At 46.9% G+C, this 18840-nt stretch overlaps 1 protein-coding gene across 1 annotated transcript in view; it reads right to left on the bottom strand.

The window, feature by feature from the left end:
* Positions 1–18840, bottom strand: part of PLD5 (phospholipase D family member 5) — a gene marked incomplete at both ends in the record, with an annotated part of 180933 nt that overhangs the window by 55717 nt on the left and 106376 nt on the right. Inside the window, 2 exons of the mRNA XM_079763616.1 lie at positions 3322–3433; positions 9921–10089. Coding sequence (XP_079619742.1) covers positions 3322–3433; positions 9921–10089 — 281 coding nt within the window. The remainder of the gene's footprint in view (positions 1–3321; positions 3434–9920; positions 10090–18840) is intronic.

Here is an 18840-nt window from a genome sequence, read left to right as displayed (position 1 = left end):
AATATACATTCCTTTTAGGGTTTGGTTTAGAATCAGCCTCCCTCAGAGTGGCATTTGGCGTGGCCGGGTTTAATTGAATTGAACGTAATCAGAGTTCAGGGTTCCTAAGTTGGATTTTCTCCTCTGCTGCTGAATTTTAAAGCAATCCTCATTTCCATCAGCCCTGGGTCCTGAAGCACCCAGTGTTCCCGTCGTCACATCTCTGACACTGATGCGTCGTCTGATGGCTGCGCACAGGTGGCAGCGTGACAGGTGTCACTTGATGGTCCGCGTGGTGACTCTGTTATGACAGGTCTCCTGCCGCCTCTCAATACTCAAGTCAACAAATCACGGGGGGCCCTCCGAGGAAGGAGCGGGAGGGCTCGCTTCCCGTCGGAATCTTCTGAGATTTTTCTGGTAAGTTTCAAAAACAAGCAGAATGGAAAAAAGACAACAGGAGAGCATCTGTTTCTTAAAGTCACAGAGCACCATCACAGGCGAAAAACACAGGCATCAACGATGCAGACACACAAAGTGAGTCGGGCCGAAACCGGTTTGGCTCAGTGGATAGAGCGTCGACCTGCGGACTCAAGGGTCCCAGGTTCGATTCCGGTCAAGGGCATGTACCTTGGTTGCGGGCACATCCCCAGTAGGGGGTGTGCAGGAGGCAGCTGATCGATGTTTCTCTCTCATCGATGTTTCTAACTCTCTATCCCTCTCTCTTCCTCTCTGTAAAAAATCAATAAAATATATTAAAAAAAAAAAGTGAGTCGGAAAAACTGGGCTCTAGGTAGACGTTTTAAGGATTCCTTGGTCAGCCTGGCCAGGATGGCTCAGTGGTTGGGTGTCGACCTATGAACCAGGAGGCCGCGGTTCCATTCCCGGTCAGGACACATGCCCGGATGGCAGGGCTTCATCCCCAGTGAGGGGCGTGCAGGAGGCAGCCGATCCGTGATTCTCTCTCATCAGCTGTTAAAGTGTGTATACATTTTTTGGGGACACCCTGTATATAGTACTGTTATACACATATGTATCTTTTTTAAAAATATATATTTTATTGGTTTTTTACAGAGAGGAAGGGAGAGGGATAGAGAGTTAGAAACATGGATGAGAGAGAAACACCGATCAGCTGCCTCCTGCACACCCCCTACTGGGGATGTGCCCGCAACCAAGGTACAAGCCCTTGACCGGAATCGAACCTGGGGCCTTTCAGTCCGCAGGCTGACGCTCTATCCACCGAGCCAAACCGGTTAGGGCTACACATATGTATCTTAATAAAAGCCAGGTAGGTCTGTGATCAGTACCTAGGATATAACTCGGAGAAATTAAGGTCCGGTTTACTGCTCCATCTTTATAAAGGAACATCATTTGTTTTCTTATTTTTATAAGAATGCCGATTACACAGCAAGAGAGCCTAAGGTGTAGTAATATATACATAAGCTGAAATTCAAACCCTGCTTTTTTGTGTGTGAGAAGCCATGACTGAATGAAGTTGTAATTCATAGTTCACAACAGAAACGTAAACCGTGCCTTTACCATAAATTCAGTAAGAGCTATTTCCTATCTAGAGTAGCCATATACTCAGCAGCACTGCACAAAGGCTGTTACGCGCTTTAGTATTCCCTAGTTTTTATCTTATTTTATTTTTTAAAATATATTTTTATTGATTTCAGAGAGGAAGGGAGATCCAAACATCAATGATGAGAGAGAATCACTGATTGGCTGCCTCCTGCACGCCCCCTAACTGGGATGGAGCCCATAATCCGGGCATGTGCTCTGACTGGGAATCGAACCATGACCTCCTGGTTCATAGGTCAATGCTCAACCACTGACCCACACTGGCCGGGCATATTCCCTAGCTTTAACTTTGGTGGAGTTGACAGAAGAGTGCAGCCAAGCAACTCTTCTGCTCCTCCCTCTCTTCCTAACTCAGCTGCATTCTGTCCTCACGGTGAATCAAACCCAAAGGACACGCCCAAAAGCTCCAGGAGAAAACTTATCTGCAGATGCAGGTACCCAGAGGGAGCCAAAGGGACCCCATTTCCAGAAATGTGTCAGATAACAGAGTTTCCACAGTGGGAACCAATTTCATGTTTCTTAAACAGGAAAAGCAATAATGCATTTCTGATCCATGTGGATTGTATCTGTCAATCCACTAACGTAGGTGTTTTCTACTTTTCCAAAGATATTATCAGAGTGAAGCTTTTTAGGCTCAGCCATATCTCATCACTTTTCTTTATTTTCCCATGCATAGAAAAATAGTATGCATGGCGATAGTGCCTATAGCAATATAAATATAATATGAACAATATATAATATAATATGTAGGGTAGATGACACGCAAAAATTCCCAGCATGTCTAAACAGCACCAAGATGAGCTGTGAGGCCAGGCTGGCGAGGCTCAGTGGTTGAGTGTCGACCTATGAACCAGGAGGTCACAGTTCGATTCCTGATCAGGGCATATGCTTGGGTTGCTGGCTCAATACCCTGTGTGGGGCGTGCAGGAGGCAGCTAATCAATGATTCTCTCTCATCATTAATGTTTCTGTCTCTCTTTTCCTCTCCCGTTGTCTCTGATATCAATAAAAATATATTTTTAAAAAAGGTTCATTATAAAAATAAAAATAAAGAAGTGTGAGTCAGGCCCTAGCCAGTTTTTCTCAATGGTTAGAGTGCTGGCCTGCAGACTGAAGGGTTGCGGGTTCGATTCTGGTCAAGGGCACGTACCTGGGTTGCAGGCTCCATCCCCTGCCCTGGTCAGGGTGCATGTGGGAGGCAATCAATCATGTGTCTCTTTCACATCAACGTTTCTCTTGCTCTCTGTCTCTCCCGCTCCCTTCCACTCTCTCTAAAAATCAGTGGGAAAAAAAATATCCTTGAGTGAAGATTAACAAAAATAAAAAGTGAATCAGGAAGTTTCCCAGACTCAAACATCTGATTAACCCCTTTTAAATTCTGAGAAGCAGGGGGACAATTGTCAGATGCGGAGCAAGAGAGAGACGGAACTCCAGTGTCTGTTCTGATCAGAAGTGGCTCTTTTTTTCTAATCACATCATGGAAGTGATCAGAGAGGGACCGATTCTTCTTTCTAGTTAATTATTACCAAATGGCAACTAGATTATTTTTGCATAAACTAATATGCAACAACGCTATTAAAAGTCCCAGCAGGAGTGAATAATTAATTCTTTCATCTGTAGGCTTTACTCAGACCATTTTTCAAAGGAGAAATAAGAAGTCCACGAAGTGAAATGTATTCATTATAAATGAATTATATATTAAATGAGAATAAAGGTATGGTAGCAGAACACCGGTGGTAGAGTAGCGTATCAACCTTGGCCTTACCCTTTAATTTCAAGGCTTCTAATACCTTTGAATCAGCCGCCACATCACTCACTAGCTTGATTTCGATATTTTGCGAAGTCAGTTGGAGCAACTTTTCGAAAAGACGTTGACCCTGGGAAAAATAATCAGAGACAAAGAAAGTCAGGAAACCAAATGGATGCTACTTTAAATAGGCACAAATAACGCATTCAAAATTAAAACCACTCATTCATATTTTGAAAGAAAAGCACTTCAGCAATTGGTATTCTTGAAAATTCTACCAGAGGAGTATTATGTAGAGCAGTAACAGGAACACAGATTACAGTGTTTTTTTAATTTATTTTCTGAGTACTGTATTGTGCAATCCAACAATTACTGCAATAAATAGTTTCAATGCTACAGTGCAAATTTAGAACCTTTTTTTTTTTTTTTAAGTCTTCATCCGAGGATATTTTCCATTGATTTTTGGAGAGAATGGAAGAGAGAGGGAAAGATAGAAACATCAATGTGAGAGAAATACATCGATTGGTTGCCTCATGCACAAGCGTGCAATCAAGGTACGTGCCCTTGACTGGAATCGAACCCGGGACCTTTCGGTCCGTGGGCCGATGCTGTATCCACTGAGCCAAACAGGCTAGGGCTGCCCTTGTTTTACTTTTGATGAGATTCTGACATTATCTATACATGGACAGGCAGCAGAGAATATTAAACAGTTGTGTTTGGGTCCAATGAGACCTGGATTCCAGCTGGTTTTCCAATTTACAAACTGTCTCTTTAATCTCACTGAGCTCCAGTTTCTTCCCTCAGCAAAAATGTGGATATTCATATTTACTTTAAAAGGCTTTGGTGAGAATTAAAGGAGTTAGTGGTAGGTAAGCACCTTTAAGTGTTAACTCCGACGGGGACAATCAGGCAGGCCTACTCCTCAGAGATCTGCCTGAATTCCCCGTCTTGTTTAAAACGTGTTTTATTGACTTCAGTCAATGCTCTGCCTCACAATCTGTAATTACTGACACAGCCTAAGAATGACTAAAATAAAAACAAAGTAAAACAAGGTTTTTAAGGAACAGTTTCACAAGCATGAAAATGTGATCGGAAGTTTTCGTATCAGGGAGAATCTGGGCCCATAGTCTGATCTCAGGTGAGGGGGCTACAACACCATCCTGTTTATTTTCCCTTGTGTGTTTTTAGGGATCCCCTCTCCTGATCATAAAGGGGAACTGGTTTTCTTTGATTGATTTTTTCCCACAATTTTTGTTATTCAGCCACAAACTCAAATGCCTTCAGGGGGCCAGACAGGCAAGAAGGCTTTGGTCTTACTGGCCCCCAAGTGGCAACGTCGTATCTTACTTCAGTAAGAGTGGACTGTTGATGGTGATTATACAGAAAGGACTTGGGGACTGAGAAGAGGGAATGGAGGTTTGTGGAGGAAGAACGGTGATTTCTGCCATCAATCTTAGAAAAGTGAGAAGCCCAGGATGGAACCCCTAAAGCTCTGGAGCGCGCAGGAAAACATAAGGGGGGTAGGGGTTTAGGGTGATGGATAAATCGCAGAGATAGAACAGGTGACGGACAGGTGCATTGGAAGAGAAAAAGAGGCAAAAAGACTAAGTTTGCAAATAACAGAAGAAGAATGGTCCAACTTGAGGAAAGACCTACATGTTGAAAAAATAATCAAAGATGGAGGCTCAAGGCATGTGGAAAGACATATTCTAAGCATATTCTGTAAAACGACTCCACAGCAACGAGAAAATGGAATTCTTACAAATTTCTGGCCAAAAACAAAACACTTATCCATCAAGGAAACTGGATCAGAGTGACACGGAGCCAACCAGCTGTGACATTGGCTACTGGGGATCGAGCTCCTCAGATTATGGGAGGAGAAGACTGAAGCCCAGGCAAGGATTTCGCTTACGAGGGTGAATGAAAGAAATATGTGCGGGTATTAACAGATTTAGAGACTGTTTACCTACATAACCCCTATGAGGAATACATTCAAGGATGGACTCTAACCAAACACTAGGTAATACCAGTCACCATCAAGGAGGGTGAAGGGGAGAAGACGCAAGTGACGAGCAATACGCTGCGGAGTTGTGTTGGATGTACCTGCTAAGAGTCTGGAACAGAAGAGACACATTACAGGGGAAGAACTACTGCATAAAATGTCAAACTATTAAAACACTAGAGGCTCGGTGCATGAAAATTCATGCACTGGAGGGTGGGGTTCCCTCAGCCCAGCCTGCCCCCTCTCACAGTCTGGGAGCCCCCAGGGGCAGGAGGCGACCCAGCAATCAGAAGAAAGCAATGCACCCATCACAACTCTCTGCTGTTGCCACTGCAGGCAGCACAAGCCATGGCCGACCCTGGTTACCTGAGCCTCGGGCGGCTCTGGGCAGCTGGGGGGCTGAGGGGAATGGGGGACTCTGGAGGCAGGCGTGCGGAGCGGCTGGACCCGCGCACCTGCCACCCTGGCGGGCTTGAGGTGACTGAGCAATGCCATCTTGTGGCTGTGGGTGCCACCGTCTTTGAAGGCGTGAAAGTCAATTAGCATATCCCCGCCTTATTGGCTGTGGACGCTGCCAGCTTTGTGAGGGTGTGATGGTCAATTAGCATACTCCCTCTTTTATTAGATAGGATTTTCTGTTGATGGTCAGATGGATAATTTTGTTTCTCTTCCATTTCTCTGTAGTTTCCAAACTTTCTATAGTAAGAAGCTAATCCTCTCTAATAAAATGGTAATATGCAAATTAACCATCACTCCGCTACATAAGCCACGCCCACCAGCCAATCAGGGTGAGCATGCAAATTAACCCCAATCCAAGATGGCTACAGCCACAGAGAGCAAGGTTTCCCAGGTAACAGAGGAAGCCAAGCTTTCCATAGCTGTTGCAGGCCTAAGCTTCCACTCAAGCTACAAAGTTTCAATTATAGAAGGTAAACAAATTCAAACAAATGGCAGCAGAATGGAGCTTGAGAGAGCAGGCCAGGGTTGCCGGCGGCAACAGGGGAAGCAAAGCTTTCCGCACACCCTGGCCGGGCCTACCCGCTTAAGGCTACAAAGTTTCAATTGTAGAAGGTGAATTAACTGCCACAGAAATGGCTGCCGGAGCCCCAGGCTTGGCTCCGCTCCAGGCTACAAAGTTTCAATTGTAGAAGGAAAATAAATTCCAGATACCAAGGCCTCCCCTTGGGTTGCCAGGGGGCATGGCCGGCCTGCAAACCACCACAGGCCCCTCGCTCAGGCCGCCCCACACCCCAAGGGAACCCCCACACTTATCTGTGACACCCTTCAGGGCAAACCAGCTGGCCCCCACCCGTGCACCAGGCCTCTAGCCTATCTAATAAAAGAGTAATATACAGATTGATCATCACTGCAACACACAATATAGCTGCCCCCATGTGGTCAAAGATCCTGCCCCCATGTGGACACAAGATGGCCACCACAAGATGGCCAGCAGGAGAGGGCAGTTGGGAGGCACCCGGCCTGCAAGGGAGGGCAGTTGTGAGGGACCAGGCTTGCAAGGAAGGGCAGTTGAGAGGGACCAGGCTTGCAAGGGAGGACAGTTGGAAGTGATCAACCCTGCAGGAGAGGGCAGTTAGGGGTGACCAGGCTGGCAGAGGAGGGAAGTTGGGGGCAAACAGGCTGGCAGGGGAGCAGTTAAGCATCAACCAGGCTGGCAGCAGAGTGGTTAGGGGGTGATCAGGCTGGCAGGCAGAAGCGGTTAGGGGCAATCAGGAAGGCAGGCAGGCAAGCAGTTGGGAGCCAGCAGTCCTGGATTGTGAGAGGGATGTCCGACTGCCCGTCGGACATCCCTCCAGGAGTCCCATATTGGAGAGGGTACAGGCTGGGCTGAGGGACAACCCCCCGCCGTGCACAAATTTCGTGCACCGGGCTTCTAGTACTGTTATAATGAGAGAACAAATCCAACCTATTCTTTTTATTTTTGTTAATCCTCACCAGGATATGTTCCCAATGATTTTTAGAGAGAGTGGAAGGAAGGGGGAGAGATAGAGAGAAACAACGCTGTGAGAGAGACACGCGGATTGCTTGCCTCCAGGGCCAGGGAGGGAGCCTGCAACTGAGGTACATGCCCTTGAGCGGAATCGAACCCCGGACCCTTCAGTCTACAGGCCGATGCTCTATCCACTGAGCCAAACCGGCTAGGGCTCAACCTATTCTTTTTTAAAAAGAACGTTTCAAAATCATAAATAGACCTTAGGGAAATGGAAAATGCAGAGATGAAGATCCAGAGGGAAACCAATCAAGCAGATAGTAAACAACTTTAAACAGAACTCATTATTTAATCCAAATAACTGGGAAGATGGTCTGGCTTCATGATTTATTCATGTCCATGTGATTGGATTTAAAAAAAATAAAGTTAAAGAGGTTAAACTCCTGCTAATCATAGTGCTTATGAGTTTAGAGCAGAATGATGATTTCCCTTGGAAATATACTGGGAAGCGAGCAAGAGCATAATTAGGATTGCTCAACAGATGGGGAGATGGAAGCGTGGGGCGGCAGCAGCAATGGAGCCAGAAAGAACAGCACTGAGGGAGGACAGGAGTTCACAGGAGCAGAGAGCTCAGTGGAGAGGCCAAGCCAGAGGCCCCGCCCCCAGCCTGCAGGCCCCGCCCTCCACTGTCTTCCTTCCAATCGCTTTCTGTGCTTCCCCCACTACACTGTGCAGAGAGGGGCGGGGACCATGCTCATTGGGTGTTGTGTCCCCAGCAATAGCTCAGCACCTTCATAAATACTTGTTCAATAAAGCCACATTCAAAAGGATGTCACAGCCAGGTTTCAGACGGGAGAATGCTAATGGATAAGCATTTGCTGAGTGTTGAGTTTGGGGAGAGATGCTATTTTTTAACTTAATTTATTTTTAAAATTTATTTTTATTGGTTTCAGAGAGGCAGGGGGAGGGAGGGAGATAGGAACATCAATGATAAGAGAGAACCATTGATTGGCTGCCTCCTGCACACCCCCCACTGGGGATCGAGCCCACAACCAGGGCATGTGCCCCGACTGGAATCGGGACCCTTCAGTCCGCAGGCCCACACTCTATTCACTGAGCCAAACCGGCTAGGGCTAAATATTTTTATTTTTTTTTGAAAGAAGGGGGACACTTTTTCCATTAGGTTATGTAATTTCCACGCTGACACTGCACCAGTTTTCCTGAAGTAATATTTAGCCTGGAGATGAGAAGGCTGAAGAAGGGAAATCTGTTTCAAATCCACAAGCAACCCTTTCTCTTCCTGGCCATGAACCAGACGATCAAGCTGCGAGAGTTAATAGGACGCCGGCCCTAGCGTCCAGGCATATGTGTAATATTCAAAGCCAAGTCGCCACCCTTTCACATCATCACCGAGAGGACAGTAGGAAAAAGATGGGATTAAGCTGAAATAGGCAAAATCAGGTTGACAAACTGGATGGGGGAGGGAACCAACCTGGCCCTTGTCTTGAAATCTATAAAAAGCAAACGACGTTTGTTAGCCTGGAGTGGTTTAAGGCAGTGATTCTCACTCCTGCCTGCCCAACGGATCCGCCAAGTCCTCTTTTAAAAAGCATCAACACCCGAGTCCTTCTAATTGGGTAAAATTTAAATCAAATAGACTTTCAGCCAGTACCTCCTTATTTCATAGTATTTGTTTTTTATTTATTTCATTTTTTATTTTTTAAAATATATCCTTATTGATTTCAGAGAGGAAGGGAGAGGGAGATAAAAACATCAATGATGAGAGAGACTCATTGATGGGCTGCCTCCTGCACACCCCCTACTGGAGATCAAGCCTGCAACCTGGGCATGTGCCCTTGATTGGAATCGAACCTGGGACCCCTAAGTCTGCAGGCCGACGCTCCATTCACTGAGCAAAACCAGCTAGGGCAGTGCCTTCTTTTTTATTTTTATTATTATTTTTTAAAAAATATTTTTATTGATTTTCTTACAGAGAAGAAGAGAGAGGGATAGACAGTTAGAAACATCGATGAGAGAGAAACATCGATCAGCTGCCTCCTGCACACCCCCTACTGGGGATGTGCCCGCAACCAAGGTATATGCCCTTGACCAGAATCGAACCTGGGACCTTTCAGTCCGCAGGCCGACGCTCTATCTACTGAGCCACACCGGTTTCGGCAGTGCCTTCTTTTTTAGAAATGGTAAACTTGGTGGCCTAAAGAGAACTATTTTAAAAAGTTGTCCCTGCATCCTGGAAATACATTATGACACCAATTAACCAACCAAACGCCCTGGCAAGCAGTTACAGAATTAGAACTGTAAGCATGCCTGTTGTGCAAAGATGAACTCTGGGGCGTGCCAGCAACAGGCACCATGATGTCAATGGTGCCCCTGAAGTTCCTCAATACAACAACTCTGTATAGAGAGCCTCTGGTATGCAAACATGAAACATGATCTTGCCCTTGAAAGCCAGGCATTCGAGCAGGAGCCGAGCCACATGTGATGAACAACAGCACATACACACACATGTGCAGTGACGTCCATGGACTATGGGGGACAGTGGACTAAAAACATGAGCTTGCACTTGAGAAGCGGAGGCCAGGGTACTAAGGAGTGTAGAGTGCACCTCAGTAAAATCATCGCCCACGCCCTGCGGATGCGGCTTACCTGACACGCTGAGGGGTGGCTGTGGTTGAGATCCCAGTGCGAAGACACGATGTCCACAGACTTCTGGGCCATGGTGAGTAGGTTCATCCAGCCTTGGAAGAGCGACAGGTGAAAGGGTGCATTTTCCGAATAGTTAAGGCCTTCGGGGATGTTTTCCACCAGGGCGATTCTTGGGGAAGATTTCGAAAAAACAAACAAAACCTAGTCAAATGGGAAGCCACAGATCTTTACACACGCAAAATGCAGAGACATCTGAAAAGTCCTCTTTACTCTTTCTGAATGTACATGTTTCTCATAATTTCCAGTTTCCACCAAAGACGTCTGAGCATTTCCCCTCTGTTAATCTGCTGTGTCCCGAGAGTTTAGGCTCTGTTTTTCCCAGTTAGTAATCGTGCTTCCTGAAATCATGGTATATGTCCCTAATGTCCAGTTTCAAACTAGCCTTGAAAAAAAAAGAATTCAGAGCTTCCTGCTCCAGCATCTTCCCCTGATAATATATTTCTTTTTAAAAAATATGTTTGTAGCCCCCGCCGGTTAGGCTCAGTTAAGAAGAGCATCTGCCGAGACCGGTTTGGCTCAGTGGATAGAGCGTCGGCCTGCAGACTGAAGGGTCCCAGGTTCGATTCCGGTCAAGGGCATGTACCTTGGTTGCGGGCACATCCCCAGTAGGGGTTGTGCAAGAGGCAGCTGATCAATGATTCTCTATCATCGATGTTTCTAACTGTCTATCCCTCTCTCTTCCTCTCTGTAAAAAATTAATAAAATATGTTTAAAAAAAAAAAAAAAGAAGAGCATCATCCTGCGGACCAAAGGGTCCTGGGTTCGAGTCCGGTCATCAGATCTTGTTATTTCAGAAGTTTTTGCTGAATATGCCACAATTCTGTTTCTTTGAGATACTTGATAGCTTTATTTCTATATGATTGGTTTCCTTTGAAATTCTATGTATTTTTAATTTAAAGACCATTCTCCAAGGAAGGGGGCCACGGGGTTCCTCAGACTGACATAGGGGTCTCTGGCACAGAAAGGGTTACGTGCTCGTCCGATGGATAAAACATCATCTGTCCCTTCTTCTTTCTGTTTCACACACATTCTTCTAAAAAATTTCCCCTTTTTGAAGCCTGAGAGGTGGATAAGATCCGCAAGAGAGATTTTTCGAGAGCAGAGAACCGGGTCAAAGCCAAGATCGGGAAGCATCTAATCCCGTCTGGCTGGTAGAGAAAGTGGGGCAGGCGGGGGAGACAGAAGGAAGTACCGGAAAGACCAGCAGAGGAGGGAAAAGCAATTCCCCATGAGCCAAGGAAGACCACGTTCATGATTACTTGGTTTTTACTAAGTAACCGCGTCAATGATGAATTTGTACGAGAAGTAAAAATAGAGGAGCGGCTCTGGGGGCAGGCTCAGGTTTGGGTAACGAGTACCCAGAACAAAGGCCCTGCCCGCCTCCTCCCAAACGGCCAGGAAAGCTGGACCATCCGTCCCTGCAGCCGCTCGGCACCTGCCTCCTACGCCCCCGTAGAAAAAGCTTCTAGAAATCCGCGTTGGGATAACTGGCTTGTTTCTGTGACCTATCATTCCGTTTCCTCTAACACCCAACAGCCCGCTTCTCTCCAGGGGCAGATGTAATTAGCATCCAGGCAGGACTCCTTTCCACGGGACAGCAGCCCTCGCTCTGTGCTTGCTTCTCAGGCAGCGAAAGGAGTGGGCGCAGACCTCATTAACATCCACCTCTGGCCAAGGCCCAGGGACGCCAGCAGCCCGCCTCTGAGAGAACTAAGCCCGAAGGCTGTGGCCCTATTTCTGATTCCGAATAACAAGGGGGAAAGGCTGAATGTACAGTCACAAGACAGCAAAAATCGTTTCACGGCCCTGGCTGGTTTGGCTCAGTGGACAGAGCATCGGCCTGCGGACTGAGGGGTCCTGGGTTCAATTCTAGTGAAGGGCACATGCCAGGGTTGCGGACTCGATCCCTAGTGACGGGCGTGCAGGAGGCAGCCAATCGATGATTCTCTCTCATCATTGATGTTTCTGTCTCTCTGTCCCTCTCCCTTCCTCTCTGAGATCAATTAAAAAAAATACATATATATATATACATATATACATACACACATATATATGTATATATATACATATATATACATATATACATATATACATATATATATACATATATATGCACACACACACACACACACACACATATATATATATATATATATATATATATATATATTAAAAAAACTACCTTTTCATGCTTCTTTCCATAGTGCTCTGAGATAAATGACAAATGGTTTGAAATGTGAGTTCAGGGAGCTGAGGTGGAATAAATATAAGAAAAAGCATTTGACATTGTTAGTAGATTTTAAAATAGAATTCTGGCTGTTTCCATTAACTGTGTATTTATTCGTCAAAATTAATGGGATCATCAAAATGTCTCCTTCAATTCAGGAACAAATTTCACCTTTTATTTTTTTAAGTATTATTTTTATTGATTTCAGAGAGGAAGGGAAAGGGAGAGAGAGATAGAAACATCAGTGATGAGAGAGAATCATTGATCGGCTGCCTCCTGCACGCCCCACACTGGGGATCAAACCGAAAACCCGGGCATGTGCCCTGACCAGGAATTAAACCATGACCTCCTGGTTCATAGGTCGATGCTCAACCACTGAGCAATGCCGGCCGGGCAATACTTCACCTTTTAAAAGAAATACCTGTAGTTCCCCTCGAATAAAGCTACTAAAAAGTGCAGTCCCAACATTCGCTAGCTTTAAAACGTACGTGTGTGTGTGTGTGTGTGTGTGTGTAACACAAGAATCTCTATCAGGTATTATACTTTCACACTTGACTGGTTAAAGAGCAAAGAGAAATGCTAAGGAGCAGAGGATTTGCAAGAAGGCAGGCGAAACCCAGCTCTGCCAGTTATTAGCTGTGAAACCTTGGACACAGGATTAACTTATTAAAATCTGTTTCCACTTCTGAGAGTGAAACAGTTATTACAAAGATTGGAGGAAATAATCTATGTGAAGTGCTTTGCTCCGTGCCTGCTTCCTAGTAAGCGCTAAATAAAGACAATTTTAAGAAGTAACTTACAGCCCTAACCGGTTTAGCTCAGTGGATAGAGCATCGGTCTGTGGACTGAAGGGTCCCAGGTTCGATTCCGGTCAAGGGCATGTACCTTGGTTGCAGGCACATCCCTGGTGGAGAGTGTGCAGGAGGCAGCTGATCGATGTTTCTCTCTCATCGATGTTTCTAACTCTCTATCCCTCTCCCTTCCTCTCTGTAAAAAATCAATAAAATATATTAAAAAAAAAAGACGTAACTTACAGCCTAAAAGCTTACAATGAAAATGCCTGCAAGTTCTCAAACTGATACAGCACAGTCACTACAAAGGATCTACACACACTGGCTATAAGGAGCTGTAGAAGCCGGGACCTACATGCTGTTTTCGGCGAGGATGTGCGTTCTCTCATTGCCAGCACAAGGGGTCCGTTATTGGCACCTGCTGATCTACACAGGCTGCTTGGCGGTCAATTCATTGACTTTCATTCCTGAGATCTTGGCTGACGGCATTAATCAATGAGCTGAGCAGAGGGCCTTAGTCCATCAATACAATTAGACTTGCACTCAGAGCAAAGGATGCACATCAGTGGGTCAGCGGAAAAAAGGCTGACCTTCCCCAAGAGATCCTGGGGTCTCCGACTTGAAGTAGAAGATGACCCACTGCCCAGGTGGCAGATGCACCGGTCACATGAGGAATCAGAGAGCCGAAACCCTCTGGTCCCCCAAAGCCGAGCCCGAAGCCGAGACAAGGATGCAAGACATTCATTCAGGAGGGTTCCCAGGAGGCAGGAATGAGGGAGCAGGGTCAGGGAGAGGGGAAGGCCCATAAAACCCGAATGAGCAGGTCACAGCCTTGGGCAGCTGAGCTCCGTGTCACGGGGCCCTCGGAGGGACTGTGTGGAACCCTCCTGGGAAAACTCTCATCCCACTGGAGTTAAGAGCTGCCCCGGGAATGACTGATGCCCCGGACTTCCGGGCTGTCCAGTGAAGGCCAAGCCAGCTCCCAGGCACCAAAGCTCTTATGAGGTTGTGGGCTCAATCCCCAGTGTGGGGCGTGCAGGAGCCTATCATTGAGTCTCCTTCATCACTGATGTTTCTATCTCTCTCTCCTTTTCTGTTCCTCTCTGAAATCAATAATATATACATACACTGAGTGGCCAGATTATTATGATCTCTGAACGCATAATAATCTGGCCACTCAGTGTGTGTGTGTGTGTGTGTGTGTATACATATACATACATAGCCTACCTAATAATAGACAAATATGCAAATTGACCGCACCTTCGCTACGCCCAAGCCACGCCCACCAACCAATCAGGATGAGTATGCAAATTACCCCAACAAAGATGGCGGCTAATTTGCATATCAAGACAGCGTAGAAAGAAGCCAAGAGCTGCAGAAGGGAGCAAAGCTGCAGAGAAGCAAGCAAGCCGGGGGGAGGAGCGGAGGCGGGGCTGGGGGAGAAGGAAGGAGAGCAGGCGGGGCCGGGGGCGAAGGAAGGAGAGTGGGCGGGCTGGCGGAAAAGGGAGAAAAGCAGGCGGGCTGGCGGAGAAGGCAGGGCGGGGGACAAGGGAGGAGCGGAGGTGGGGCCGGAGGAGAAGGAAGGAGAGCGGGGTGGGCTGGCAGAGAAGGGAGAAAAGCAGGCGGGCTGGCGGAGAAGGCGGGCGGGGGAGAAGGGAGGAGCGGAGGCGGGGCCGGGGGAGAAGGAAGGAGAGTGGGTGGGCTGGCGGGGCGGGGGACAAGGGAGGAGAGCAGGCGGGGCGGGGTAGAGTGCAGCAGGAAACCCTATTGCAGGGTTTTTCCTGCAACGGGAACGCTAGTATGTATATGTGTGTGTGTGTGTGTGTGTGTGTGTATATATATATATATATATACATATATATATATATGGGAGGCCCGGTGCATGAATTCGTGCATGGGTGGGGTCTGGCCAGCCTGGCCAGAGGGAGGGGACATTGGGGTTGGCCAGCCTGCCTGCTGGTTGAACTCCTGTTCGAGGGGACAATTTGCATATTAGCCTTTTATTATATAGGATATACACTGAGTGGCCAGCTTATTATGCATTCAGAGCTCATAATAATCTGGCCACTCAGGGTATATACTAGAGGCCCGGTGCATGAATTCGTGCACAGGTGGGGTCTGGCCAAAATGCCCCGATGGGGGCCAATTGGAGGTGGGGTCGGCGAAGCAGGGAGGGGACACAGGCAGTTTGGCTGGCCAGCCCCGCCCCCAATTGGGGTGGGGGGGCGATTTGGGGCGGGACTGGCCTGGGGGAGGGGCCACGAGAGGTTGGGCGGGGCTGATCGGGGCCCAATTGGGCCTGTTGGCCACCGCAGTGCGTTGTCATAATGACCGGTCATTCTGCCGTTTGGTCGCTGGGCTTTTATATATATAGATATATATTTAAGAATGACTAGGGTCCTACATGAAGATGATGGTGGCTTCAACTTGGGTGTGAGCCCTGGAGACGGAGAAGAGTGGAGAGACACAGGCAGTGATCCTGCCCTCACGGAGCTCACGTTTTAGTGGGGAAGGCAGGCAATGAACACTAGACATTTGAAGGTAAAGCAGATAGGAATATGGGTACTACGGAGGAAATTCTTCTGCCCCATTCTTTCCTTATTTATTTTTTAAAATATATTTTTATTGATTTCAGAGAGGAAGGGAGAGGGAGCGAGAAATAGAAACATCAATGATGAAAGGGAATCATGGTCAGCTGCCTCCTGCACACCCCACACTGGGGATGGAGCCCACAACCTGGGCATGTGCCCTTGACTGGAATTAAACCCGGGACCCTTCAGACCCCAGGCCGATGCTCTATCTACTGTGCCAAACTGGCGAGGGCTTCTGCCCCATTCTTGACATCACCTCCAGGTTCAAGGGTGCTCTGTGGTGTGACACAACTTTGCCTTTTTCTAGGCCTTTCCACGCCCTGCTCCAAAGGGGGAGTGAATGACTGGATTGGGAGATCAAGATACATATTCAGCTTCTTCCTCACGTCTTCCTCGTGGGAAAGCCATCCCACCCCAGGCCCACAAGCTGTGCCTGGACAAGCACCTTCATGGCCAAGCTGACCCTCATCCAAGGCTGACTGCGGCTGGGTGCTAAGCCTGGCTGAGCCTCACCGGCTGCTCCTGGTCAGAACTGCCAACTTGCTCAGGAAGAAGGATGCTCGGTACCGAGCCCCCTCCGGGACCCTAACATGGACATGAGTTGGAATTCTAATGCTGTGGGGAAGCATGGGACTTGGTTGGAAAAGTCTGTCAGGAGAATTCTCCGAAAGGTCGGGGGCCCCTTAGGGGGACCTTGCCGAAGGCGGCAGCCCCTGCCTTGACTTTTCCAAACAAGTCCGAGCCCCCGGGTGATTTACCGGAATCTCTATGTTCAGTCTTCAAACCCGACCTTGTAGAAGCAGGTGCTTTCTCACAGATGCTTACCCTGCTGACTGTATCTAGAAGTTAATTTTGGTTTAAGCTACTGTTACAGTAAAAGCGTAAGGAGGCACTCAATCGGGGCTGTTTGCTCCTATAGCCAGCTGCCCCTTAGCCTCTCTTTCACAGAAACGTGTGTCAGAGTCATCATTGGTCCGTCGCTCACGGTCTGCTGGTCAGTCCCGGCACAATGCAGCAAATTCTCCTGGACATTTTAAAAAAAATATATATATATTTTATTGATTTTTTACAGAGAGGAAGAGAGAGGGATAGAGAGTTAGAAACATCGATCAGCTGCCTCCTGCACACCCTCTACTGGGGATGTGCCCGCAACCAAGGTACATGCCCTTGACCGGAATCGAACCTGGGACCCTTGAGTCCGCAGGCCGACGCTCTATCCACTGAGCCAAACCGGTTTTGGCTCTCCTGGACATTTTGATGGGATGAGGAACCACAGGTCAGAATCTAGAATGAACAACTGCAATGGACAGTACAGGTTGCGGAAATGATCACGAGGAAGGCACGGTGGCTAGTCAATGAGTAAAAATGCCAATCCTGTTCTTGACTTAACCTTTTGCACTCGGATGTCGAGTGCGACTCGACACGGTGAGCATTGGTAGCAGCTCGTATGTCGAATTGTATTGAATGTATCAATAATTTGAAATATAAAAAAAATCCAAATAAATAAGTTTGTATGAAAAGAAACTCCAGTTTTTTATTCTACTGCCGCGCTTTGTAAAATCTGGGGTATTTAAAAAATTAAATCCCGAGTAGAATAAAGGAATCGAGAAAAAAGCAAGCAAGTGCAAAGGGTTAGTAGAGAAATTACAGCTAGTATGACAAGTATGTGTGTCCCCTCCCACTCTCATGCCCAACACAGGCCTGATAATCAATGGTGACATTCTTTCCTGAGCTGGGCCTGGGCCTTCAACCTCGGCTCAGGCTAGTGCTCCAGGCAGCTACTAACAACCAGGGCTGCAGACAGGATGGAACCGAAGTTACAGTTTTGGTGCAAATCAGAAAATGAAGCTAATTATAATTTCCTGGTTAGCCCAACCTTGCCCAGAAAATCATTATTATTTCGAACTTGGTTGAAAATATTTCTAAAAGAGAGAAATACTCTTTTCTAAAATGGAAACAAACTGAGTCAATTTATTTTTATTAATTTCAAATTTTGCCTTAACACCTCCGAATACTACTTGTAGAAGACACAGGAGGTTGGCCCAACCCGGCAGAGTTCAGGATTTATCGCTGAATTTGTTGTAAAATAAGTTCTTGACTCAAACACTTTTTGGATTCAAGCTGTCTCTTTCATTGAAAGCATAGTAGAGTTTATAGCAATTGAAGACTCACCATCCATTATTTCTAGCACTTGTTTCCAAAGTAAGGACCAAGATGAGGATAGGAGAGCCATTCAAGACCTTAATACGAGATCTTACCTAGTACCTACATGGCAGCTAAGCTTTGCTCATCATTGTTCAGGGCTGGGGTAAGTCTTGTTCCATGAAACAGAAACGACACGCATTTCCCCCCTTTCCTTCCTCCTCTATCTTGAATCTCAGCAATTCTCAGACTCTGGGGCCACACTCACGAATCTCATTATTTGACTAATTCTTTTTTGCTCACCATGAGCTATGTCACATTGACGCGTACCCCACGGATACCAGCTACATGACAAGCTGCCTGCTGGCTACTGCAGAGCCCAACAGCTTGTTTGGGGTCATTCTCTATGCCTCAATGAGACCCCGCCAAACCTTGAAAGACAGCGCACAGGGGGAAGGACTCCTCAGAGAACACAGGAGCTTCTTCTTCTTTTTTTAAACTCTATTTTTCTTGATTTCAGAGACGGAGAGGTGCCGGGAGCCAATTCCAGCATGTCATAATTACAAGAGTTTTATCAAAAGGTTGATGAAACTTGGGGGCTCAACAAGGGCTGAGTCACATTATGTAATTACCTATTGGAATGGCTAATAGGCACTTCCCCCAAACCTGAATAGGATTATTGTTTCCTGCCAGACAGCTCAGGGCATCTCAATCTACATGTTATTGCCTCCTGTTGGCCAAACACCTGAACAGCTGTAGGCTAGTCCCCAATCTGACAAAGCTTCTGTACCCTACCCTTTGAAACCTTACCTTTTGAAGTGTATTATCTCCACCTTGCCTTAGGACAAATTGTGTTAATAAAAAGGAAGGGTCCTGAGTCAAGGGGAGTCTTTAGCTCCTTTAGCTGAGGCTCCTCTGACCCCCAATGCCTTTCAAAATTATCTTTCGGCTCTGGACTCCTACTTAATCTACGCACAGCCTTTCTCCAGATTGCTGAACCCTTCTTAATGCTGGGACAAGAACCCCGGCAGAGAGGGAGAGAGAGATAGAAACATCAATGATGACAGACAATCATTGATTGGCTTCCTCCTGCAGGCCCCACACCGGGG

The sequence above is a fragment of the Cnephaeus nilssonii genome (genome assembly GCF_951640355.1).
Source record: "Cnephaeus nilssonii genome assembly, chromosome: 23".
NCBI classification, from domain to species: Eukaryota; Metazoa; Chordata; class Mammalia; order Chiroptera; family Vespertilionidae; genus Cnephaeus; species Cnephaeus nilssonii.
This window is presented reverse-complemented; position numbering and strand designations above follow the sequence as displayed.